This window comes from Musca domestica, unplaced genomic scaffold (assembly GCF_030504385.1).
Source record: "Musca domestica strain aabys unplaced genomic scaffold, Musca_domestica.polishedcontigs.V.1.1 49, whole genome shotgun sequence".
NCBI lineage: Eukaryota > Metazoa > Arthropoda > Insecta > Diptera > Muscidae > Musca > Musca domestica.
In genome coordinates this window covers 5,085,214-5,113,165 of record NW_026712344.1, presented here as the reverse complement: position 1 = coordinate 5,113,165, position 27,952 = coordinate 5,085,214, and the positions used below count along the sequence as shown (strand labels likewise).

At 34.5% G+C, this 27,952-nt stretch overlaps 2 protein-coding genes across 2 annotated transcripts in view; one reads left to right on the top strand and one right to left on the bottom strand.

The window, feature by feature from the left end:
* Positions 1-21,540, bottom strand: part of LOC101892909 (3-hydroxy-3-methylglutaryl-coenzyme A reductase) — a 154,989-nt gene extending 133,449 nt beyond the window's left edge. Inside the window, exon 1 of the mRNA XM_059127985.1 lies at positions 20,416-21,540. The gene's annotated coding sequence lies outside the window, so the exon portion shown is untranslated. The remainder of the gene's footprint in view (positions 1-20,415) is intronic.
* Positions 21,541-25,332: 3,792 nt separating this feature from the next.
* Positions 25,333-27,726, top strand: LOC101893209 (26S proteasome non-ATPase regulatory subunit 13). Its single transcript, XM_005184520.4, has 7 exons — positions 25,333-25,556; positions 25,642-25,755; positions 25,830-25,965; positions 26,023-26,325; positions 26,381-26,472; positions 26,545-26,809; positions 27,477-27,726. Exons 1-7 carry the CDS (start codon positions 25,447-25,449, stop codon positions 27,603-27,605), a joined length of 1,149 nt encoding a protein of 382 aa, XP_005184577.2. The 5' UTR covers positions 25,333-25,446; the 3' UTR covers positions 27,606-27,726.
* Positions 27,727-27,952: the final 226 nt, after the last annotated feature.

Here is a 27,952-nt window from a genome sequence, read left to right as displayed (position 1 = left end):
CTGGCATTAGTTGGAGTCTTATCACTTTAAGATGGTCATAATTCTTTCGACTATTGGTCTTTCATCATTGTTTTGTTTTCTTTGATTTTCCTTTTCTTTTCAATTACGATTTTTTTCATTATTCGGCCAAACACGTCGAGGCAAAAAAATAGAGCTCACCACTTTGTATGAATGAATGGTTGGATGGATGAAATAAAAAACGAAATGAAAACTTTCTCCACCTGTTCGGCAGAAGAGAAGGCAGGCAGAAGACAATGAAGAAGCCAACAGGTAAAATATAAAGCTGGCTGCCCTGCTGGTTGGCTAGCTGACAGCGGTATGGCTAGATAGCTTAATGGACAGATGGATGGATGGTCGGATGGATGGATAGTTAGCTGGCTGTTTGTCAGTCAAACCACTGCTGGTTGCTTGGCTGGTAATCGTAATAACCGAATATTGATGTTGTTGGTGGTGGTGGTGGTGCTGTCGGCTGGCCCCCAAAGTGTTGGATTGTATTGCCGTATTATGTGGTAAATGGCATTATTATCAAACACTTCAGTCGTCGCACAACGTTAAAGACGATCAACAGACAGCTTGAATGTTGTTGTTGTTGCTGCTGCTGCTGCTGGTATACTGGGAGCGGCATTATTGCACATAATACATGCGCCCAAAGGGAGCTATGGAGCTTGCGCGCCCGCTTTATTCCCATTTATACATTGTCTTTATTTATTTGCTGGCAGTTATTTACTTCGTATGTGTGTGTGTACGTGTCTGTGTCTGTTTGTGCGTGCGTAAGTTTTAATATTTTCTTTTCTGGGTGGCTCTGTTTGCTTTCCCGGATTTCATTATCAGCACCGGCAGCACCAATAAGATACATGCGGTCTTTGTTGCTTACACATTCCACATTTAGGTGTCTTCCTTATACATATCATTTACAGTTGATATGTCTCAAGATTTATTTTTTATAGGAAAAAATTATGCTCTTTACAATGGAATTCTGTACTGGAGATTTTTTTCCTATAAAAAATATAGATCTTAAATGTTCTAAAAAGAAAAAATGCTCCTCCGTTCACTGGGGTTTTTTCTTTTTATAGCAGCTAGCGATCCCCAGTTGAATGTACTTTTTTCTATAGAAAAACAGAATATTGAATCAGAGAAATTTTCTATAAAAAAATCTATCACCTGGGAATATTTTTCTGTTAAATTTTCTTTCATAACAAGGTTACTGGATATTTATACCCTACAACACTATGTGTTGGGGGTATTATAAGTTTGATTGGGACAAAAATTATGTAACACCTCGAAATATTGATTTCCCACATAGGAAAGTATATATGGATCTTCCTAGCTCGCCGAGCTGAGTCGATCTAGCTATGTATGTCCGTCCGTCCGTCTGTCCATGTTAATTTGTAATCACGCTACAGGTCGCAATTATGGCCCGATCCTTACGAAATTTTGCGCGAAGGTGGGGTTAAGGTCAGAATAGAAGCCTATTTCTTTTGGAGATGAACGTCAAACGTTTAGGGGTTCAAATAGACCAAATACTGAAAAAATGTCGGATTTTGCAGTAGCTATGCAGGTCGCAATTATAGACCAATCGACCGAATATTTTAAATCCCGGCGAAATCACAAAGCCATGACAAGGTTACTTCTGATCTTTACATTGATGTTAACATCCAAGAAATCAGATATATAGCAAAATATGTGCGATATATATGTTTATCAAAGAAGATATTCTTGAAAAATCTCTTATATGTCGAGAACGGCTGAACTGATTTCGACAGTTCTCATTAATTCAGAATGGCCTCTTGGCAGGAAAGAAAAAACGTCTAAAAAAATCGCATAAAAATATCTCTCTAAAGATGAAAATATTGATTTTGTAAATTTTCTCATATTTTTTCAATTTTGTCATATTTTTTTGGCATTTTTTCATTTTGAATTAAACATTTGGTAATATTTCTACAGCTAACAAAACTAAGTAGTAGGGATATCAGGATATCATATACAGATCGCATTTATGGCCCGATCCTCACGAAATTTTGCATGGGGATAAAATGAGGGTCAGAATAGAAGCCTACTCTTTTTGGAGATGATCGCCATATATTTAGCGGTTGAAATGGACCAACAAAACTGCAAAATTGTCAGCAGGTCGTAATTACCGCCCGGTCCTCACGCACACTTGAATGGGGGTTACCGGACATTGCAAAAGCCAAGCAGTTTTGGGTGGCCATCCAAAAATATTCAATGTGTGAAGGAGTTTGCCAACTTTTGTAGACAAAATACGAAAATGTCCATTCCAGTGACTTTTTGGAGAATTCACAAATACAGGAAAGACGCACTTCTGACTATTTCGTTAACGCTGAGTTCGATGAAGAATATAGTCAAATGTCTGTATCTCATATAGATGCGTTTCAGTCAAAAATCATTAATAACTGTTAATCTTTTGCTACTTCTGAGAGATTATAGGTATTTGGGAAATATTGGTTCCAGATCTAGGAAGACCATTTCAGTGCAACATCTACCAATAAATTGGAAATGAGCAAATTAGTTTAAGTTGCTATTATTCGAAAATTAGAGAACGAAACCTGATGGTTTTCTTTTATTATTTGTCACAATATCTTGTGGAATTCTTTCGAGTATCTCGCCAATATAAACTGTATAGTTTATTATAGTGTTATAGGGTATTCAACGGTCGGCCCCGCTCGACTGTAGCCTTTGCTTACTTGTTTTTCAATAGAAAAGTGTATCTCCAGTTTGCTGGGGATATTTCCATATGGGGAAAATATCCCTAGTTTGCTAAAGATGTTTCGCTATTTAAAGAAATTAATCCTTAAAAAAATGATTTACATTTTTTATAATTACCAATTTTATAGAATTTCACTTTAAATCATTACCAAGTCAGTAGAAAAAAATGCAGGGTGAGATGAAAAAACTGTAAGAAACTTCATACTGCTGTTATATCTAAACCACTCGTCCGACAGCTGTTAAAATTATTCCAGTGATAGCTTTTTATATTTTTTACAAGCGTACAAAAGCATTTTGGTGAGCATATTCCAGAAAAAAAGGTATTCGTGATGGAATTCAAGCGTGATAGCGTAATTTCTTTATATTTGGCTGGAAAACCACAAGTGGCTATCGTTAGAGCACTCCAGCATTTAAATGTGAATGAATCGTTTGTGTCTCGTACCATCGTTCGTTATCGTGATACTGGTAGCGTAGCCCGACGTAAAGGAAGTGGACGGAAGAAAACGGCAATATCAGCAGAAATGGTTCGAAAAGTAAAGAAGCGACTTCATCGAAGTGGCCGAAAAATGGCTTGTGAGCCGAACATATCACAATATTCCATTCGGCAAATATTGAAAAAATGAGCTCGGGGTAAAGCCATTGAAATTCCAAAAAGTGCAAGAACTTATACCACAACAGAAAGAAAATAGACTCAAAAGAGCTAAAGAGTTGCTTCGCTTGACCGAAAGTGATGAACTGGCGAATTTGGTTTTCTTCGATCTCCGATGAGAAAACATTCGTTGTCCAGTAGTTTGTAAACAAACAAAATTATCATGTTTACTTGACAAAGAGGTCACCGGAAAATGTTCACCTTCGGTTGGCTACCAGAACTCAAGCGCCGGCCATGGTGATGGTGTGGGCCGCCATAACAGCCGATGGTCACTCTCCTCTCGTATTAATAGACCGTGGCATCATAAAGTGAATGGTGTAACAAAGCCTTGGGCACGCAAACATTTTGGCCGCAGACCTTGGACATTCCAACAGGACTCAGCACCATCGCACTCAGGATGCGCCACCCAAGAATGCTTACAAAATGATGTTCTTCGCTTCATTTCCAGCGCACAATGGCCACCAAAATCTCCGGATACCAATCCATTGGACTATTGTGTCTGGAGTATTTCGAAAAACAAGGTTGGCACGAAAAAATGCCAAAATACCGATCACTTCAAACAAGCGCTTCGCCGGGAATGGCCAATAATACCGCAGAGCAACATTCCGGCAGCGTGTTCATTGGCCGTTTGAAGGCCATAATTCGTCCAAAGGTGACCAATTCAAACAAATCTAGACTTATTCTAAAATTCGATGCTATTTCCGAAATTTTTTGCTTCCATTCAATAACATTTTAAAAAAATGTAAAAATTGTAGCGTTTGACTTTATTGCAGTTTGTTATCTCACCCTGTATATATCCTTTTCAACAATAACCAGATTTTAATAGCTTAAGTTTTTGTAGGAAATAAAGATGAAAACTTGATTTGTGTTTTTTTTTTCTGAATCTTAAATCAGCCGATCCGCCGGCAGCATAGGCAGGTGACCATATCCGTGTGTATAAAAACTAAAATAATTGGGAATTTCATATCATACCACGCAGTTTTGTGATGATGACCACAATAAAGGCAAGATAATGAAGTCAACGGCGACGACGAGGAGTGAGTACAAATTGTTTCCTCACGCAATAAGAGTTCAATTTATGTTCCGTTTTTATGCGGAAACATTTTCTAAACAAACCGAGAAAAAAATCGAAACTAAATGAAATCGACAAAAAGAAACTTAAATGCATAAAAAATGAAACAGCCAGCCGCAGCGCAAAGAGGAGGCATTAAAATGTAAGAAACGACAAAAAGCAAAAGTAAAAAAATAAAAGCTAAAGCGAAAATAAAACAACAACTACCGATGGCAATAACTCTTAGTTAAGCCAGGTTCAAAAACAACAAATCTGTTGAAAAATACAAAAATAGCAAAAGAAGCCGTGGCAAATAGCTAGTTTTATGTGTATGCGTTGTTTCCTTATAATTTTGTAATTTGTATGTATGACAAAACGCAGCTCATCAAAGACATAAAATCAAAAAAAAAAACTCAAAATCGAATGTATGAATGAAATAATAGCTTATTGACAAGCTGATCATGTTGTGAAATTTGAAATAAACATCGTATTATGAATTAAATAATTGCCTGCTGCAACACAGCTCAATCTGATGATGATAAGAGATGTAGAGTAGAGGGTATCGAGATGAGGTTTTATAAAGTAATGGAATTATGAGTCATCAATTGCTTAGTACAGGGTGAGATAAAACAAGTAAAAACGCCGTAAGTTCGGCCGGGCTGAACTTTTAATACCCTCCACCATTTGGTACAAATTTGACAATTTCCAAAAAAAAAATCTGTTTATAATGTAGCTAAAATCATCAAAACACCGAATATAGGGGGTACAGTTATATGGGGGCTATACGAAGACGTGGACCTGCACAGAAAATTTTCTGGCATGGGCTGAAGTATCCATTACGAACTTCACATGCAAAATTTGAAACAATCCCGGTAAATAATGTCGCTAAAATCATCAAAATACCGAATATCGGGGGGTACCATTATATGGGGGCTATAAGAAGACGTGGACCTGCACAGATAATTTTCTGTCTTAGGCTGTAGTATCCATTACGAACTTCAAATGCCAAATTTGAAACAATTCCGGTGAATAATGTCGCTAAAATCATCAAAATACCGAATATCGGGGGGTACCGTTATATAGAGGCTATACGAAGACGTGGACCTACACAGATTATTTTCTGTCTTAGGCTGTAGTATCCATTACGAACTTCAAATGCCAAATTTGAAACAATTCCGGTGAATAATGTCGCTAAAATCATCAAAATACCGAATATCGGGAGGTACCGTTATATGGGGGCTATATGATAACTTGGACCTACATGGCCCATTTACGAACTTAACCTGCCTACTGGCAAAATATATATGTGTGCCAAATTTCAGCCTTCTATCTCAATTTGTTCGAAAGATAGCGTGATTACAACAGAAAGACGGACAGACAGACACACAGACAGACAGACGGACATGGCTAAATCGTCTTAGAATTTTACGCTGATCAAGAATATATATACTTTGTTGGGTCTGACATGAGTATTTCGAGGAGTTACAAACGGAATGACAAAATTAATATACCCTCCATAATATGGTGGAGGGTATAAAAACTGCAACAAAGTCAAACGCCATAATTATTACATTTCATTGAATGAAAGCAAAACATGTCGGAAATAGCATTAAATTTTAGAATAAGTTTGGATTTGTTCGAAATGGTCATCTTTGGCACGAATTATGGCCTTCAAAAAGCCAATGAAACCGTCACACACTGCCCGAATGTTGCTCTGCGGTATTTTGGCCCATTCCCGGCGAAGCGCTTTCTTGAGGTGATCGACACTTTGGCAATTTTTTAGTGCCAACCTTGCTTTGCAAAATATTCCGGACAAAGTGGTATCCGGAGATTTTGGTGGCCATTGTGCGTTAGAAATGAAGCGAGGAACCTCATTTTACAACCATTCTTGAGCCCTGTTGGAATGTCCAAGGTCTGCGGCCAAAATGTTTGCATGTCCAAGGCTTTAATGCACCCTCCAGAATATTTTCGCGATGATATTCGACACTTATTCTGATGCCACGGTCGTATTAATCACGAACGGAGAGCAACCATCGTCTGCGGCCCACAGCATCACCATGGCCGGCGCTTGAGTTCTGGTGGCCAACGGAAGGTGCACATTTTCAGCTGACCTCTTTGTCAAGTAAACATGATAATTTTGTTTTTTTACGAACTGCTGGACAATGAATGTTTTCTCATCGGAGATAACCAAATTCGGCCACTTTCGACCAAGCGGAGCAATTCTTTAGCTCTTTTAAGACTATTTTCTTTCTGTTGCGGAGTAAGTTCTTACACTTTTTGGAATTTCAATGTCTTTTCTCCGAGTTCAGTTTTAAATATTCGCAGAATGGAATATTGCGATATGTTCAGCTCACGAGCCATTTTTCGGCCATTGCGACGTGGGTTTCGATCAAGTCGCTTCATTACTTTTCGGACCATTTCTGCTGATGTTGCTGTTTTCTTCCGTCCACTTCCTTGACATCGGGCTACGCTACCAGTATCACGGTAACGAGCGATGGTACGAGACACAAAAGATTTTTTCACATTTAAATGCTAGAGTGCTGGTTTCCCAGCCAAATATAAAGAAATCAAACTATCACACTTGAATTCCATCACGAATAACTTTTTTTCTGGAAAATTCTCACAAAAATGCTTTTGTACGTTTGTAAACAATATAATGAGCTGTCACTGGAATAATTTTAACAGCTGTCGAACGAGTGGTTTAGAAATTACAGCAGTCTGAAGTTGGTTGCAGTTTTTTCATCTCATCCTGTATATAAGACCCAAAAGACGTCTTTTAAACATAGAAGAGCTTAAAAAGGTCCTCTAATGATAGACAAATAGGGGTCCTTTGCTGATAGAATAATTCAAAGTGGTTTTAGAAAAAAAAAATCGTCAGTGGTATTCTCCAAAAAAGGGGGTCGTTCAAGAGGTCTTCTTCTTTAAAAAGAAAGAAACAGAATTCTCTGAAACAAATCATTCAGAAACAAAAGGATATATATTAAATTATTGGCTGCTTCCCCCACAAATTCTACATTTGGTTTATATTCTTTATTAAAAAGATATTGATTGAATTCTCTAGTTATTGATAAACATGAAAAATGTAAATTCAATCCTTGCTCAATTTCCCCCTTACCCCTGCGCATCGCCAATTACGAGACAGGAAATTAAAAATTACGAAAATATGAAGGAAATTTGTTACGAATGACAAAAGTTGTAAATTGAAATGTCTAGTCTGCTGGAAACTTCTGAAATGACAAGAAGGAAAACGACAAAACAAAACAAAACAAAAAAAACAACAACTTGGAAAAAATAAATTCACAGGGAAAAGGCACGTAGCAAAATAAAAATAAGTCCTTAAAAAAGGGGATAATAAAAAAAGACAATGATTCATAGATTACTGGGAAAACATGTCAGAATTGATGTTTGGAAAGTTTTAGAAAATAAACCAGTAAAGAAAGTCTTAAAGTCGGGCGGAGTCGACTTTATGATACCCTACACCACTTTGCTAATTTAGTAGCATAACAAAAGTTTTTATGGGAGAATTCAATCATACACGCTATGATAACAATTATAGTTTAAAGTTCAGGGGCTAAATATGCCGAAGCATTCGTATCTTTTAAATTCGGACTTATATTGCCCATTTGGTGCTCAATTAATTTGATATCGGATAAAGATATATATGGGAGCTACATCCAGATCGGAACCGATCTCGATAAAATTTAGCAAATATATTTCTGAGCTCTATTTGATATATTTTCCTGAATATCGTTGTTACGGAGCGCATATTACGTCTGTGGGTAACAAATATGACAAATCGGATGAACACTATATATGGGAGCTATAGCTATATCTGAACCGATCTTCACAAAATTTGACATACTAGCTTCTAAACTCAATTCGGTTGTAAGTGCCAAATTTCATCCCATTTGGACAAATATTAGACGTTTTGTGCACAACAAAAGGTAAATCGGACGAAGTTATATATGGGAGCTATATCCAAATATGAACCGATCTCGATAAAATTTAGCAAAGGTATTTCTGAGCTGCATTTGATATATTTCCCCAAATATTGTTGTTACAGAGTGCATATTACGGCTGCGGAGGACAAAAATAACAAATCGGATGAACAATATATATGGGAGCTATAGCTATATCTGAACCGATCTTCACCAAATTTGACATACTACCTTCTAAACTAAATTCGGTCGTAAGTGCCAAATTTCATCCAATTTGGGCAAATATTAGACGTTTGGTGCACAATCAAAGGTAAATCGGACGAAGTTATATATGGGAGCTATATCCAAATCTGAACCGATCTCGATAAAATTTAGCAAATGTATTTCTGAGCTGTATTTGATATATTTCCCCAAATATTGTTGTTACAGAGTGCATATTACGGCTGCGGAGGACAAAAATAACAAATCGGATGAACAGTATATATGGGAGCTATAACTATATCTGAACCGATCTTCACCAAATTTGGCATACTTCCTTCTAGACTAAATTCGGTCGTATGTGTCAAATTTCATCCAATTTGGACAAATATTAGACGTTTGGTGCACAATAAAAGGTTAATCGGACGAAGTTATATATGGGAGCTATATCCAAATCTGAACAGATCCCGATAAAATTCAGCAAATGTATTTCTGAGCTATATTTGATATATTTCCCCAAATATTGTTGTTACAGAATGCATATTACGGCTGCGGAGGACAAAAATAACAAATCGGATGAATAATATATATGGGAGCTATAGCTATATCTGAACCGATTTCGATCAAATTTGGCATACGTATTTTCAGATCCAATCTGATCGTACGTGCAAAATTCCATACTATTCGGACTGATATTACACGTTTGGTGCACAATAAAAGGCAAATCGGACGAAGATATATATGGGAGCTATATCTAAATTTTGACCGATTATCTCCAATTTCAATAGGGTTCGTCCTTGGGCAAAACAAATGTTGTTTGCAAAATTTCATCTCAATCGGATAATAAATGCGACCTGCATTTTGTTCACAAGAATACATGGACAGACGGACGGACGGACAGACGGACGGACAATCATAAATCGACTCAGAATGTGATTCTATGCAGATCATCAAAAGGAACTATGGGTCTATCTCGTTTCCTTTTGCCTGTTACAAAGAAATGCACAAAGACATAATACCCTGAACACCTTGTGGTGTACGGTATAAAAAAGAGATAGCCATTGTGAGAACCTTTTTTGCACTGACAACATCTCCGTTCCATGGGATTGATAATAATAAATTAAAAGCATTGATTAATATGTGTTTTTTTTTTTTAACTTTGTTGGAGCACACCTCAATCAAAAGACATGGAAATCCTTTTGTATCTGCCGAGTCTCCAAGAATCAAAAAAATAAAACGTCTCCTATCTAATGATACAGCAGTAGAAGAAGAAAACTTTTACGCAGTAAAACAAAACGTATCCTAAAGTATCTCCAAACAACATAAAAGGAGGATTATGAACTCAAAGTTACACACGAAAGACAAAAGTCCTTTAATAGGAAGCAAATGCCAAAAGTTGGGTCAACAGATGTTACGGCAATTTCACTTACCGCAATTACAATGAGGCATGGTAGAAGGAAACTTTTCTTTTCAACATTTGAAGAAGGTTTATATATCAATTTACGAGATATGATTTATATAGAACTTAATACAATATCCTTTAAGGATTATTGCTTGTCCTTTTTGAGGGGGATCCAGCGTAGGCAATCAATTGTATTTCTTTAATACACATCTTTGTGGTAATCTTCGAAACCCAGAAAAATATTAAAAAAGGAGAAAATAAATAAACAACGGTGTCCATTTCTTCCGTTTCCATTTCCCAAGAAATTCTTTGTTAAGCCGCCAATTTTTAGTCGTAATTTGTTTAAATTTTCCTTGTAATCACAGCATATTTTGTCGCACAGCAGACAATCTCTCTTTACTCGAACCGTTCCCCTTTTTTTGTTTGTACGTATTACATTGCCTTTAAATATCCTTGGGAATATTGTTGTAATTGTTCCTGGAATTGTTTGTTGGTGAAAGTATTGAAATTGTATGGGTTGCAGCGACATGCATGACCACACAAATTAAGTGTTTCAAGCACACGGACACACATGTTTCCACAGAGAGGTAGGACATACTCATGGAGGCGAACCGATACCAAACAAACTTTCCAATTTGAAACATATGTTTTCATGGCAATTTACCATATTATATGATTGCAATGAATTTTAGTTGGTTCATCTGTTTGAGGATAAAATGCCTTATGCACGTTTAAAATACCATTTTGCAGGTCTAATAGATAAAATACATTTATAAGGTAATCTTCTCAATGAACCTAAATAATGGGTTCATTGAGTACACTTCTGGCATCAGTAACTACTTACGAAACAGCATCCTTACTTCCTATTTTAATATGATCATGGTATAGAGAGTAAGTACCTACCAAACTGCCACAAGGAGCAAAAAAACACACAAAGAATTGAATTTGTGATTAATTCCACCATACCTCATTTTTGTGTTTTAATTTAGTTTGCCTGGTTGTGGGGGTTGACCTGACAATCTTCTAATCGGTATCCAGCAATAATGTGGAGGTACCCATTAAAATACAGAGTGAGATGAAAAAACTGCAACCAACTTCAGACTGCTGTCATTTCTAAATCACTCGTCTTACAGCTGTTAAAATTATTCCAGTGACAGTTCTTTATATTGTTTTCCAGCGTACAAAAGCATTTTGGTGAGAATTTTTCAGAAAAAAGTTATTCGTGATGGAATTCAAGCGTGATAGTGTGATTTCTTTATATTTGGCTGGAAACCACAAGGGGAGCACTCCAGCATTTAGATGTGAATAAATCTTTTGTGTCTCGTACCATCGCTCATTACCGTGATACTGGTAGCGTAGCCCCAAGGAAATACACGGAAGAAAACAGCAACATCAGCAGAAATGGTTCGATAAGTAAAGAAGCGACTTAATTGAAACACGCGTCGCAGTGGCCGAAAAATGGCTTGTGAGCTGAACATATCGCAATATTCCATTCGGCAAATATTGAAAAATGAGCTCGGAGTAAAGCCATTGAAATTCCAAAAAGTGCAAGAACTTACACCGCAACAGAAAGAAAATAGACTCAAAAAAGCTAAAGAGTTGCTTCACTTGGCTGAAAGTGGTGGACTGCCGAATTAGCTTTTCTCCGATGAGAAAACATTCGTGGTCCAGCGGTTTGTAAACAAACAAAATTATCGTATTTACATGCCGAAGAGGTCAGCTGAAAATGTGCACCTTCGGTTGGCTATCAGAGCTCAAGCGACGGCCATTGTTATGATTTGGACCGCCATAACAGCTGATTGTCGCCCTCTTATTAATCGACCATGGCATCAGAATATATGCCGAATATTATCGCGCAAATATTCTGGAGGATGTATTAAACTCTTGAGTACGCAAAAATGTTGGCCGCAGACCTTGGACATTCCAACAGAACTCAGCACCATCGCACTCAGCACGCGCCAACCTAGAATGGTTACAAAATGAGGTTCTTCGCTTCATTTCCAGCGCACAATGGTCACCATAATCTCCAGATACCAATCCGTTGGATTATTGTGTCTGGAGTATTTTGGAAAGCTAGGTTGGCACTAAAAAATACCCAAGTGTCTATCACATCAAGCAAGCGCTTCGCCGGAAATGGGCCAAAATACCGCAGAGCAACATTCGGGCAGCATGTGATGGTTTCATTGGCCGTAATTCGTGCCAAAGGTGATCAATTCGAACAAATCTAAACTTATTCTAAAATTTGATGCTATTTTCGAGATTTTTTGCTTTCATTCAATAAAATTTAAAAAAATTTAAAAATAATTTGTTGCAGTTTTTTTTATCTCACCCTGTATAATGTAAACAAACTAGCTTCTATTTTATCAGTAGGCGGAAATAATGGGTTTTTCCTTTGAAATCAAAACCAATTAAACTTATTTTCCATATTACCATGTAATTACCGATGGTCGTTAGAACTGATGTGCTCGATTTTACTTCCGAGTGCAATACAGTCACGAGTGAGGGTTCTCAGAGAGTGCGAGTTTTGCAAGAAGCTTACTCTGATTTGATACAAAGATACGACTTCGACCTTCAACGTGTTTCTTTTTTTTTTTTTTTTTTTTGCTCTTCAAGAGTAGATTCAGTTCGATTACGAGCGTATTTTACTCCCACTCGAAAACAAGAAATTTTGTCCATCCAAGACCTCTTGAAGTTTTTCTGTATGTAAACATTATAGTGAAACTCTTCTGCCCATGGATAATCTCCTGATGATCTTCTATATAGAGAAAACCCCTTGTGGTTCCGAAATGATTGCTCGAATTCGTGCGAGTTTCACTCTTTACTCGAAATCAAGCGCGAGTACTCCTATGAGAAAAATATACTCGAAATCGTGCAGATTTAACTCTTATCGAAAACTTTTTTAATTTTAATTTTTAGATGGACATTTGCATTTGCAAAGGTGTGAAGACTAAATTCCTAAAAAACTCGTGGTGCTTGAGTACTCCCACTCGTGAGTATTTTTCACGACCAAGTGAATAAATAAATACTCCGTATAGATCTAGCATATAAAGATCTATCTGCATATGCATATATCGGAGACCTTTTAAAAATTCTCCAACCCTTACCAACTGAAGGTTGTTCGTCTACAGAAAATAACTTGAAGGTCTTCTATGCATAGAATATTTATTGAAGGCCTTGAATATTTTAAATCTATAATATATCTTCTATCTACTGACTCCTTTCTATGGAAGTTCGTTTCAGAGTCTTCTACTTTATATAGGAGATTTGATGGTGATATTTTATAGAGAAATAAAAAAATTGAGCTTTTTCCTGCCAATAATAAAGTACTTTTATACAAATTTTGAAAAACCTCTCCGTTGTATATTATTATGTTAAGCTCACTAAACTCTTTCGTTGTTTTCAAGCGTCTTGATACTTGGATTTCCCCAGCCAGACAAAACATTAGCTTCTAGTGCTCGCTCGCACTCACACACACACATGGACGGCAATAACAATTAAAATTTAACTTGCTTTCTGTTTTATTGCCACTTAAACACCGAGATGTTTGTTTAAATTCATTGGTTTTTATGATGTCTTCCGCTTTTCTTTGTAAGAGTTGTCAGGTTTGTTGTTAAAAACAATTTTTTAAGGAAAAACCAGAATAATGTGTCGCAGCATTGTAGAAGGCGCCAACATGAATTTCACACCTTCTACCGATGCCCTTTGACACACATAAGTGACTTGTTATTACACTTTCAATTACACCGGAAAATGTGGCAAGAACAACATAAAGAAAAGGAAAAATAAAAAAAAAAAGAAAAGAGTTGAGTGGCTGGGTAGTTAATCTACTTTGTTTTGTTTGATCATTCCCTCCTCCAATGTAGCCTTTTCAGGTTTATGACATTGTAAACACAACGGGAGGTCGTGTGCGACATTAACCCCTTGGTTGCCTTTTGTCCTCGAAGGTATCTGTGTCTGGTTAAAGATTTATTTTGCGTTTGCTGTGTGTGTGTATGGGAAGCCTAAGACATCCAAGTGGGAGGAAATGAAGAAGAAGGGCATCCAAAAGAATATATAAAGTTTAAATCCATTCGCACGAAACCCTTATTGTTAAAACATTTAAATTAAATTTCTTTTTAGCTTGAGCTAGATTTTAATGTAATATTTTACATCCTCCAGAGTCGCTGTCAGTCAGACAGTCAACCCTACTCATCTGCACATAAATTAAGATCTTCATAAATTTTCTCGCATGCCAAAACTAGGAGACTAGGAGAAAATATTACCATTCGAAAAAGGCTTTACAGTACCGTACTGCATACTGTGGCAAGAGAGATACTTGCGACAAAGTTGAGATACATATTTTTGGAAATCCTGCCAGATGAGAAAATCAGATGCCTTTGTCATACATAAATTTAGCAGAGGATATGGAACATTTACTGAAGATTTCTATCCCCAAAAGACCGGCAGAACAGAAGGGGGTTATTTAATATCTTACGGAAGTTTTCCTTCTGTTAGCTAATTTCTTTACAAAAGACCTACAGGAAACATTACACATTCCGACTGATGGCTTCAAATGTTATAGGTTATGCCATTTTAGACCCTATGACGCACCATAACTCTCGAAGGGAGTGTGCGATTTGGTCCATGCTTTACACATCGTGACCGAGTTAGAATAATTGTGATTTTCAGAAAATGTTTAAAAATACATAACGACCAAAATCCTGGATTTTTAATACATTTTTCGAGGACCTCTTAAAGAAACCAAGGATTTAGTGACCAAAAATTTTGGACTTTTAAAGATATTTTTTCAAGGACTTCTTCGGATTTTTGAAGAAAAATGTGTAATTTTTAGGAGTATTTGCAGGAATTTGAGAGGCTTCCTACCCAATGATCTCAAATTTCAAAGAATTTTTTTCAAGGAAATTATTTAGAGGACCTTTTGGCCGGAAATTGTGTTTTTTATATGGGAAATACTAACAAAATCACATATTCCCAAGAGTACTTTTTATGGACCTTGTATTTATAAAGATCTCTACGTTCTGTGATAAAAAAAAATTAAGAATTTTTAAGACTTTTTATCGAAGACTTCCTAGTAGGCTTTAAAGATACATGTTTCGAGACCTGCCGATAGTTAGATTTCCTGGTCAAAAATATTGGCTTCTTTTGGAACTTCCTGATAAAAAAATACGATCGAATATTTTTGTGGACCTGGATCGAGCAAACAATTTTAATGAAACTTTTTTTATGACCCATTTGTACAGACAATTCGGATTAATTTTCATAAAATTTAAGATTTTTTTGGAACCTCCTGGCCCAAAATCGTGGATGACGAAAGATCCTATAAAAAAATAAATTAAATATCTCCTTACCGAAAATCATTTCACAGACTCACTGACCATTTTCAAGAACACCCTAGATATAGAATTTAAGAATTTTTCAACGATTTTTCAGGGACATCTACCCAAAAAAAATTGATGGGTTCCCGGCCAAAAATCGTGTGTTTTTTTTTTCGGGAAATTACTTCAAGGACCTACGAAACAAAATCTATGTTCTTAAGAAAATTAGTTCCAACATCTTTTTTAATTAGATCACCTGGCCAAAAAACGTAGATTTTTAAGAAAAAAAATTGAGGACCTCCTGACCAAAAATGTGGATTTTTAAGGAAAATTTTAAGGAGCTAAAAACTTGTGCTCCTTAAAAATCCACATCCCTAAACAAAATCGACATCCCTAAACAAAAATCTACTTTTTTGTAATATTGTTAAGGAACAACAACCCGAGATTTAAAAAAAAAACATTCAATTAATTTGGATCTTGTATTTTTAATAAAAAATTTAACGATCTCCTGATCAAAATTAGGAATAAGAAAAATTCTGATTTTTTTTTAAAAAAATTGTTTTAAGCAGCTCCTGATTTCAAGATTTTCTTGCCAAAAAATCGAGTTTTTAAGAGTGAATGTTTTAAGAATATTTTTCCAGGACTTAGATGTGGCAAAAAAATCAGGAATTAAAAAAAATCTTTTAAATTACCCAATCACTTTTTGTCTATAAATTATCTGGTTTAACAAGTTAAAAATAGCAATAACTTACGAGTTAAAAAAATTGTCAAGGACTCCATACCCGTAAATTGTAAACAATTGAGTGGCCATTTCGAAGGCCCCTCCCTTTGTATAACCTGATATGTCGATACATAAATTAATATATCTGGTCGATTGCAACTTTCTGACCGTTTTTATCCATAAATGTTATTCTCTATGGAAACACTTCAAAATATTACAGGTACAGGTTATAAATATTCCCAAGGCATTGAATAATAAACCTGGTGCTATTTAGTCCCCTACCTTAGGTCCTTTCAATTTTTAATTTGATCTACCCAACATTTTAAAAAGAAAATTAAAATGATTTTTTCATATTTTTTTTAAAATCACTTGAAACCACTGTCATGATGGCCCACTCTTTTCATGATACTGCCGCCCTGTTATGAGTAAAATAGTCCCAAGTGCATAAAGAACACATCACAGCCCTTTCCTTAATATATATTTTTTTCGTTTGCGAAACATAGTAGCTGCTGTTGGCTGGTATGACATAGCCTCACTAAATGCCATCATAAATAAAGTGAAACAAAAGCCCAGCTTCACAATAATGTCAGACGACAATGCAAAGAAGAGTCGAGAGCCACCAAATGAACAATAAAATGATATTACAACTGGTCATGGGACATGTGGTGGCAAAGTCATTATAATCTATCCACAGAGATGTTGGTTGCTAAAACAGAAATTGTGACAAGGTATTATTGTTAAATACACAGTATATGTACATATTTTAAAGGCAAAACAACAATAACGAAATAGAGTGGAGTAAACGGTGAGGAAAGGTTTCTGGTCGTAAGGGGCGACTAAATCTTTGTGATAGATGTTATATCTAAATCTGAAGCGACTTAAACTTGCTAAGTTTTATATAATTCATTCTCAAAATAATCAATGTTATTTGACCATATATAACCTGTATATGGTGAGCCAATTGTAACCATGGATTTTACGCATTTCCCATGGGGAGCCAAATAACTTGTATAGATAAAAAAAAAAACAGTCAGAAAGTTGCAGTCTTTAAAATATGGTTATAGTATACGGCATAGAGAACCTCAACATAGGGTCATGTGTTTTCCGATATACGTATATATTTTCGATATGGGACTAAAACGTAAAAAAGTAGGGTGTATTCTAATAAATTTTAAGAATTTTGTTGACAGAGAGTCCTTTGAAAGAAATATTTTTAATCAGAAAGTTCCGGAATGGGCATACCAGTTTTTGTCAGGAAGTCATTTAGAAATAATATCTAAAATCCACATAATAATGAAATTTTTCCATGTTGAGGTCATCAAAAATCTCAATTTTTGACTGGGTAGCTATTAAAAAATCTTAAAAACCAAAATTTTTTTCCAAATCCACGTACACGATTTTCCCCAGGAAATCTAATGTGCAGCAGGTCCTTTAAATAAGTTTCTTAAAAAGTACAAGATTTTTGGTCAGGGAGTGCTGAAAAAAATTCTAAAAAAAATCAACACCTTTCGTAGAAAGGTAGGTCCTTGAAACAATTGAATTTTTTTTATTCACGAACTATTTTTTGTCAGAGGTTTCTTTAAACATTTGTTTTTAACAAATTTATGATTTTTAGTTCCTTGGAATATCCACGCTTTTTGGTTTAAACTTAGTTTTTAATGCAAGATGTTTGGTCAGGCGATTCTTGAAGTCAGGTTTCCAGAAAAATTCTGACTTTTTTCAAGCCAGGCCCAAAAAATGGAATTGTGAACCATTCGTGATTTTTTATCAGCAAGTTTTAGGGAAAATCCAATATTTTTGCCAGGAATGCTAAAAACCAGAAGCTCCTTAAATATTTTCGTTTGGTCAGCAGCACTTTGAAGAGTTCTTAAAAAGCCTCTATATTTGCCATGGAGCCACTTAAAAATCATGTTCTTTTTTGGTAAGGATTTGCTTAAGCTTTTTTTCTAAAAATAAACAGTTTTGATCATAGGATGCCAGAAAAATATTTCAAACTTTGGATCAGGGGATAGGAGTTCCTTAAAAATATCAACGATTTTCTAACAACATTTTCATCATCACCGGTATCATCACCAAGCTTAAAAGTCCCTTATGAATGTATTAGCGTTCTTTTCAGAAAGAAGTGTCTCGTACCTAACAGGGAACATTCAAAAAATTACAAATTTAACCCCATATAAATTCTGACCGAGACTCCCTTCCGACTAGAGCCAAGTTATTCGTCCATCAATAAATGCAGGGGTCAATATCTTTGTGTAAAGCACATTATCTACTTTGTTATTCCAAATATGATATATTCAAAAAATGTTTTCCAAAAATAGACAGTATTCTAATAAAAAAACATCCAAAGAGAATTCGGTTGTTAAATATAACATCTTCTCGTGGAATAAATTATGGGATGATATTCTATTTTATCGTTGCCAAATTGTTAATTGTTAATTGAGCTAAATTAATTCTCATAACTTTACTGCCATTATTCGCCCACTTTATACATAATACAATGTCCCAGCATAAAGTATAACAAATATGTCTAACACCTCAGTATGTCCAACAGTAAAAACCAGATAGTATCGGTTATCAATTATACACTTAAACGTATTAAGTAATATTGAAAATAACTTACTCGAGAATTTTTATCATGTAGCTCAAATTATATTACTAAAAACAGTATAACTTCGTTAAAACATTCGTGCATACCACAAACCAGTAAACTCGAGTTAAGTTCGAACGGGCAGAGCATTTAATACCCTACCCAATTTTTAAAAAATAAATGTATCATCTCATCTGACGTTCTTCTTTTTTATATTAGTTGTCAGAAGGTATAAGATACACTGATGGATCTTACGGTCTCAAACAAAAGTTGCGCATTATTTAATCCAAAACCTAACCTCCTACTTAATTATATGATACAAACTATTATATTACGAACTTTCTAGATCTATTTCAAAAATTAAATAATTAGATTGCTTATAAATTGGCACGTTTGCCGACTCATTAATAAATTTTCTAACAATCAAGTTATCTGTATAAAGGCTTCACTATATAATCTCTGGGTTGGTATATGAAAAACACCAATCAGGTATGAATCATGGCAGAGAGTTCAAGGTTTTCATTATATTTAAAAAAAAAAACAATTGTAGTAGAAATTATAGCCGATCAGTATTGCTTTATATCGATAATAAGTATTATGAGATATTAAGGAAAATATATTAATTTTATAGTTAAACAAGTAAGCAAAGGCTATAGTCGTGCGGGCCGACCATGTGATACCCTACAACACTACAATATCTTAGCAGCCCCCTTAATAATACCCAAACACATAGTGTTGTAGGGTATAAAAATAGTAAGTGCAATACGAACAGAACATAATGTCGGTGTTGAAACCAAAGAAAAAAAAACCAAACAGACAGAGACAGTTTAGAACGTTTCAGTCGATTTGGCCGACAGATGATGTACACTCTCAGCCTATGTTCGATTATCTAAATATATATTTTGCGCTATGATTCTTCAAAATGTTTATCTTAAATGAGGGAGTTAAAAATGGAATAGAGTACCAATATAGTCCATTTTCACACCTGATCTGAATCTGAATTAAATATTACGATGTACCAGATTTGAAATATATCGACCATTTTTTTTTCACTTTATATAAGATATGGGTATATTTCTTTTAAAAAATGTCGAACTTTAATGTAAGAGGTACCAAAAAGGGTTTAGCCGAAACTTTCCATTTTTGCACTTCATCTGATACTATTATAAATATTGCGATTTGCAAATCGGACACTTATATCAACGTTGATGAAATGGTTTACCCTTTGTGTATTGGTTTCCAGAAGAAGTGTTCCGAAATATCCCATTTTTTAGAAACTACATCATAGTATGGAGGCTATATTAAGTTTATAATTCCCCCTGTAATATAAATTTTAGATCGTACAAATAAATATATTCCGATCAGCATAAAATTCTATGTCGATTTTGCGAGGTCCGTCCGTTTACTCGTCTGTGGAAATCACCCTAACTTTTGAACGAAATGAAGAAGATTGATGAAATTCTACTCGTATTGGATTTGCAGAACTTTTGGTATTGAAAGCTAACATTTTATGACATCCCTTTACATCTGTCTCTCAATTAAAGATTTGCACTAACAAATCAAACAAAATAAACTGCCTTCGAGACCTTTTCTAATTTGTATTTTTTCAATAACCTTTTTGTTTTTAATAAATCTTTACTATGTTTTCCACATGTACGTGACCTCAAAGTTGACCTACATAGTTTTTTTTTTTTTTTTTTGTTTTATTTTTGGAAAGTTTGAAAGCGATAAATCGACCAGTATTCATGTAGAAACTATTTATAATAGGCACCACTTATGACCAATCCTATTAACCTTAAAAAGCTAATAATTTCATATCATATCACTTACCTAATTCAAATCTCTCCAAATATCGTTGGTTAAAGATGTGAAAAAATTGTACTTTCGATTTCCTTTTTCCGTGGATGGTGAGGATGATGGCGTACGTAGATGCGTATGTATGTTGTGATTGATAAATAGATTTATGTTTCTTAATTTCTATTTCAATTTTGAGTTTCTAATTTATCGTAACACACTCGACGTTTTCCTTTTCGTATGGGCGTCAATTAAACTTAAGTTTCTTTTATAATTATCACTTATTTGTTAATAGCACAGGCAAAAAAATCAAAATTATTGCATTGGTGTGGCATTGAGGTTTTGGAAGCCAGATGATTAAATGAATGATTTTGTTAAATTGTCTTGTGCCTCTTTCTTCTTTCACTGGATATGGATATTTTCCCGTAGAGTGCCAGCGAGCGAACGAGTGTGTGATTTGTTTATTAAATAATTCACGTAACTTTTTGTTGTCGGTGTCTTATTGGGGTGTTTCAGAGTAGGTTAGACCCAATTGCTATTGTTACCCTCCTGTTTCGTTTTTTTTTTCTTGTTTCATACACTTTTCCTATAGCTGTTGTTGTTTTTGTTGCTATCGTATGCTGCCGTCTGGCTGTTGGACAACACAACAATCATCAAAAATAGCCAAAAACACAAAACGAGAAACTAAAAATCAAAAATTTGTTAATGTGATTCGGTTGCCAATTGAATTATTATATAATTTAAAGCATTCCCTCACATTGGGGTTTAATAACTTTTCATTTAAGCAGTTTGCTTTTCGGTCAATTTATGTCAAAAAACGTAAACACACGTTGCGCAAAGAAACCACAACAATATTTTCTTCTGGCAGGAAAATTTATGTGGACTTTTCTCAAGATTCCACTCTTTGTCGTCTTCTGTATACAACAATAATCGACTTTGCACGTTTCTATCACCGTTTATTGTTTCCTTTAGCGTGTCAGTTTTCAGGCGAATTGTATTTACAAAGTCCAATAGGAAACTTAATAATAATTCAAGTTGTTATTTAAAAACTTCTTGTATCCTTTTTTACAATTTTGGATATTGGTCAGTCACTTCTTTCACTTGCACGGCTACTTCACCCGAATCTTACGTCTAACAATTACAGCTGTTCCGTTCGAACTGTCAAATAGAAAATCTCTCACAAAATAATGAAGCCGATGGCAGGCAGGTGTTAACGGCGTTATTGGTTGGGCCAAGCAACGGCGCTGTGTCGCCAGAGTTTAGGAAGCAAACTGCGAACAAAAGTTGTAAATACAACTCTATTAAATTTTAACCGTTAAACTAACAAAATATAATTTTGAATAAAAAAAAATCACATTAAGCAATATAAAATCACGAATAATTTACCATAAAGGAGCACAATACAATAAAGCACAATCACGACGGAAGGTAATTTTTTACATTTAAGAGACAAATGAAATTACAAAAACCAAAAATAAACAACTACATTTGCTTTTCATTGATGTGTTTATAGTTGTTGTTGTTGTTGGCATGGTACAATGAATTCAAGTTAGGGCAGAACTACCATATGATTTTAATTTTTTTTTTTTTTTTTTTTCTGGCTTAATATGTCAACTTCATTTGTTTATGTGTGTGTATTCTTTTCAATAATAAAAAAATTGTTCTGAAAACATTCAAATTCGGGTGTTTTCAAAATGCTTATTGCGACGTATGCATCGACAAAATCTCCAGTTTTTGTCGCGAAATAAACCATAAGAGATGTATAGAACATGATTTTAAAAAGAAATTTTGACCTTTCATTCAGTTTTCGCTGTTTTAAATTATTTATTCAAAATCAATGCAACAAGTTGTTTCCTTTTTTATTGTTTTGATAGTAATTCTGACATTACAAGCCAAACAGGTATCCCTCTATACTTGCAATTTTTTCAAAGTTAGCCTACCTTGTATTCATTGTACCATGATTGTACCATGGTTGTTGGTATGTCACATTGACAAATTTTTATATTTTCGCAATTAATTTTATTATTCTCTATTAACGCAGGGTAAGTGGAGAAATTCTCCGGGTAATACGAAAAAAATGTTTTAATTTTTTTACAAAATGCTATAGGTAAACGTGGACCTATATAGACTTGGTCTGTTCCAGAACTGCAAGAATGTAAAAGTTTTTGCAACGATAACCGATTTTCCCTTTATAATATCGAAAAAAATTGCAAAACTAGTAGATTCTTGCAGGTTCTGGAACAGACTATTGCTCACATTCGTAAACAACAGAGTACCACAGGATTTTGCTTTTTGTTTATTTTTAACAAGTATTCCTTTCATGTTCGCTTCGTTGTGGACGTCTTTCATTTTGGTTTCTCATGCGCTCATTCGCTCTCTTCTGCAACAAGACAGAAGTGCGCGCGCTTTAGAAGCACCTCACAACCACAATAACACCTAACTAATTTCCCCTTAACAAGGACATGATTGATATTGGACACAGTAAATCTAAGTTCACATGGCACGTGATTCGCCCTTTAATCTTTATTCGACCTAATTATGAAATATCTACTTGATTCCCCACACAAAATTTTCTGAGCGAAAAAAGATTTTTGTTCTTTGCTATATTCAAATCACTCTCGGAACTACGATGATATATATGTCATCCCTAAGAAATGATAGCATTTATCGAAAAAATAAATTATGGACGGTTATTACATCTATCCTATAGATAAAAAAGCGATGTTGTCGGACACATACATTATTACACATACACGTTATTACAAGTTTAGTTTAAGTATGAACTGTCCGATAAGCAAAAGTTCTGACAGTCTTCCCTTTACATTTTAACGTAAAGTTTACTGAATTCATGTTGCTATATTTTTTTATTGATAATCTGAAAATAACAACAGAATTTATTTAAATAAATAATGGATAACGCTAATAGTTTATTTTATATCGAAGAACTGAATTATAGATTTATTTCACGAAATTAATCAAAAATTAGTTTTGTTTACCATTTTTAAACTATTAGGAAGATGACATTGTGAAAAAATGCAACAACTACCAGTTACTTTTACTCTGTATAAAAATCATTTATTTTAACGGAAGGCTCATAGTAGAAGTATATAGGTAGACGCATCGACGCAGCTGCTGGGACAATGAACTGTCAAACCAATTTTGAAATTGAAAATGTTGAATGAAAAATTATTTAAATTTGTAAAAATTGTTGAAAAATGCTTATTATAATAACCTCAGAATGACGTCGTATAAGAAAACATATAAAAATCTACTTATATTTGATAATAAATAAATTTAAACAAAATAAATTTAAAATAAATTTGACTTATCAATGCTGTATTTTTCTACCATGGGAAGGCTGTAATAATGAAAAGCCGGTAATGTGAACTATATCTTTTATTTTTGTTAAGGTAAGGGATAACAAAAGTGGACTGCAAAGGAAGGATAAAAAACGGGCCTATGACATTTTAAAATAGAAAAATTAATGAGATTTTAATCTCACAGGAAGACTGAAAATTATGAATGAAAGATATAATGTTGAATGGCGTATGTGCATTTAAATGAAAGTAAATTTTGTTTTCTCTCATATGCGCGGCACGCTTTTTGTCCCCTAGTTGGAATTTGACAGAAAACTGGAAATAAAAGAGCCAATATTTTCCAAAGTTTTGTATCGACAAAATGACTTTCCCACCGAATTTTAAAACAGAAAAATACAAAAATATATTTAAAATGTAAACATCTATACAAAAAGTTCGAAACATTATTAAGGCAATTTTTATGTACTTTCGTACAAATTTCTATAAAAATCAACAAAAAAAGGAATTATGTTACTATGAATTACGAATCCTGGTGTATGGACGGATTAATTCGTGTAGCTAATTTTAGTTGTGTTCCAGTACTTTTTTACTGGTGTAGCGCCAACATTTAAAAAATGAGTATTGAAGACGATAAGTTAAAATTAATAATTTATAATAATAATTAATAATCTGATTCCTCATTCAGCCAGTCCTCTTCACTGCTGGAATCATCCAAAAGTGCTCCATATTTTCTCTTTTTGTTTTTTGCACGACAAATATTAGTTTTTCTTTAGTTTTCAAGTAGATCATTTTCTTTATTGAAATGTATCAATACATTTTTCAACCTTGTTAGCCCTGCTAATTAAATGTCAAATTTACAATATGCACATTTCTGCTCGGCCAAATTCATGTAGCTAAAACAAGCAGAAATGTGCACCACTCAGCGCCATTTTTTTTCTCGAGAGAGCTGCAAGTTTTGCTAGTTTTTGGAGTACGGGAACGCGTTGTTGCAGAATTAGTGCTAATTAGTACTAATTTGCAGGTTCTGGAACACAACTTTTAAGAGCGAGCGACGTGATTGAAGTTTTAAGCTGCCCTCAGACACACCAACAGTTGGCCCAACTTGTGACAAGTTGGTACAACTATTGGTGGGTCTGAGGGCTAGTTGTACAACTTTTTCAAAAGTTGGTTGGAAATATCAAAAATTTTTGAGCGCTGAGCGCAAGAAAAGAAACGAAAACAAAACATAATCATAAAACAAAAGAAAAAAAACTAAAATAAAACATAAATTCAGCTTTTTCTTTCTCTGCAGTTGTCTTTCTTCTTCTTCCTCTAAAATTATGTCAATTCCAAGTAGCGCAAGAGCATCCGAGTTCATGTTGACGCTTCAAAAATACTTTGTAAATGAAAAGTTGGTACAACAGTTGTATGAAAAGTTGGTACGTGCGAGGAGACCGACCAACTTTTTCATACAACTTAAAAGTGACAAGTTGGGCCAACTGTTGGAGTGTCTGAGGGCAGCTTTAATGAGAACATAGCATAAGTTGAACAATCGACTATGAATAGTCGAGTACTCGGTTTTCACCCAAATGCATAGTCGAGTTCAAGTTTCAGAACTTAGAGTACTAAAAGTCGATTATTCGATTAATCGCAAGTCGACTTCCTTAACCCTAATTGTGATTTGCAAAAATTTATTCCAGCCGGAGAAGACTGGTAAAAGTTGAAAATAAGTAATTTTGTTAAGGAGAAATAGAACAAAGATATCTAAAAAATGGCACAACCCACAGTTAATGTAGCTGGCTACTTGGCAAATCAAAAGAAAACCACCAACAAAGAATTAGCAGCGGAATGGGCTGCCTTGGAAGACTTGTACAATGAAAAGTATGTTTTAGATGCCGATTACTGTTGTTAGTGTTTTTGTCCATTTATATGAGTTTTATTATAATTTTGTCTATTTTGCCCACAGATTATGGAATGAATTAACAATAAAATTAAATAAGTTTGTTCGTCATGCCTCCATGCAAGATGAGGAAGCCCTATTGCAGTTGTATCAGAATTTTCTACAATCATTTGAAATGAAGTAAGTATGGGTTTGATAAAGCTAAACCCAGGTTAGTGTGGTCCTTAACATATAAAAATTGTCTTACCTTAAAGGATCAATCCCTATGGTCTTGTGGAGATTGTTGAGGTTATTGTTGAACATATTACCGACAAAAAGGAGGCCATTGAATTTTTAAATAAAATCAAGGATAAGGTTAAGATTTGCGATGAAGCTGTCTGGTATACTCAAGTAAGTGCAGCAATAGCAAAGGTTTTAAAGTATTTCTAATTTTGTTTTCGTTGTTAGGTCATACAAGGTAACATTTATTTGTCTCAACTGAACGATTTAGATGCCTGCAAGAAAATTATCGAAGAATTACGCGACACCTTGGAAGATGTGGGCAATGTAACACCTGTCCATGGAAAATATTATATGTTGGCTTCAGATTACTATCGTCGTGTGGGTAAACACAGTGATTACTATCGTTGTGGTCTACAATTCTTGGGTTGTTCCATTGATAATTATCCCAAAGATCAATGGGCCCAACAGGCTTTTTGCTTGGGTCTGGCTGCCCTTTTGGGTGAGGGTATTTACAATATTGGCGAATTGGTAAGTTGATCAAATGCATTAAGGCGTGGGTTTTAATGACATTGCTTTATTCCAGCTTGCCCATCCCATTTTAACTGCTTTGAAGGGAACCGAGAACGAATGGTTGGTGGAATTACTGAGCGCATTTAACACTGGCGATATTAAAAAGTAAAAATCTTGAAACTTAATTTAAGGTAAAAGAAAAAATTATTATGTTTTGTCATCTCTGTTTCGTGGTAGATTCAATGATATGAAGCCCACATGGTCAAAAATTCCCGACTTACTTGCCCACGAAATTAAATTGCGTCAAAAAATCTCCCTGCTTTGCTTGATGGAAATGACATTCAAGCGTTCTGCCACTCAACGCTCTATAACATTTGAAGATATCGCCGAGGAAACCCAACTTCCTTTGAAAGAAGTTGAATTGTTGATTATGAAAGCATTGGCCTTGGATTTGGTTAAAGGTGAAATTGATCAAGTTGCTGGCGTTGTGAATATGTCTTGGGTATGTCATTTTGGCAATTATTTATGTGTTTTTTTGTTTTAATAGAGTTTTATAACCCGAAAATATGGTTTACAATTTAAGCTGGTTTTGTATAGCAATCTTTAGTGGAATTCTCTAACTCATTGTTTGAGTTACCGACAAAAGTCGGTAAATTTAAAATGATTATAATTTCGATAATTAACGAAATTTGTCGGTACGTTAGCGACGAAATCGAAGTAGTCACTATGAACTACCAGTAGATACCAATGCCGTCAACTCCAATTTCTTTTTTATATAATTATTTTGGTTTTCAAAATCACCGGTTTTTGTCGGTAACTCAAAAAATGAGTTAGAGATTCCGACTCCTGAATTGCTTATTGATAGTATAAATTGAAAAGCGATTAGTTCAAAATATCAAAATAATTTGCATTTGTGAAAATTTTATTTTCTCTTCTCCGTGCAAGAATTTTCAAAAAACTACTGTTTAGCAATTTTTTTTAACGTTTTACAATTTTGAAAAGTTTTGCAAGTTTCTTGGTACGGTAATGACACTATTTTTTAATGAACAGCAATGAAAGATGAATGCCAAGTTTATGCTGTGTAATTGCGCTTATTTATTTATAATTTATATATTTAACATGTTTATGGTTGTTTATGAACTGTTTTTATTTTGTAAATTTGTTTCCAGGTTCTACCTCGAGTCTTGGACCGCAAACAAATTGCCAGTATGGCTACCACATTGGATAACTGGATGACAAGCATTACATCAATGGAAAAACTCATGGAAACACGTGCCGCTGAAATTCTCACCAACTAGTAATTGTGGAAATAAAGTTTCTTAGAGCACAGTTCATGAAACATAAGTATCACATACAAATTTTGAATGGCATTAATTGAATTCAATAATCGATAGAGATCATGCACAAAATATTTTTTTTTTAAAGACTTTACAAATTTGAAAATATCTATGCCGATCTTTATGGATGTTAAACTTAATTTCGATGCGCATTCATATTTTGATAATGTTCTGTTGCATTCATATAACAAGTGCTATTTTCTTATTCTAAGTATAGTTGTCAGTAAAATCATAGAGAAATAAGATTCATTTTTTATTAATAATTTCATTTGTAAAATAAAATTTTCTAAAAACAGAATTTAATACTA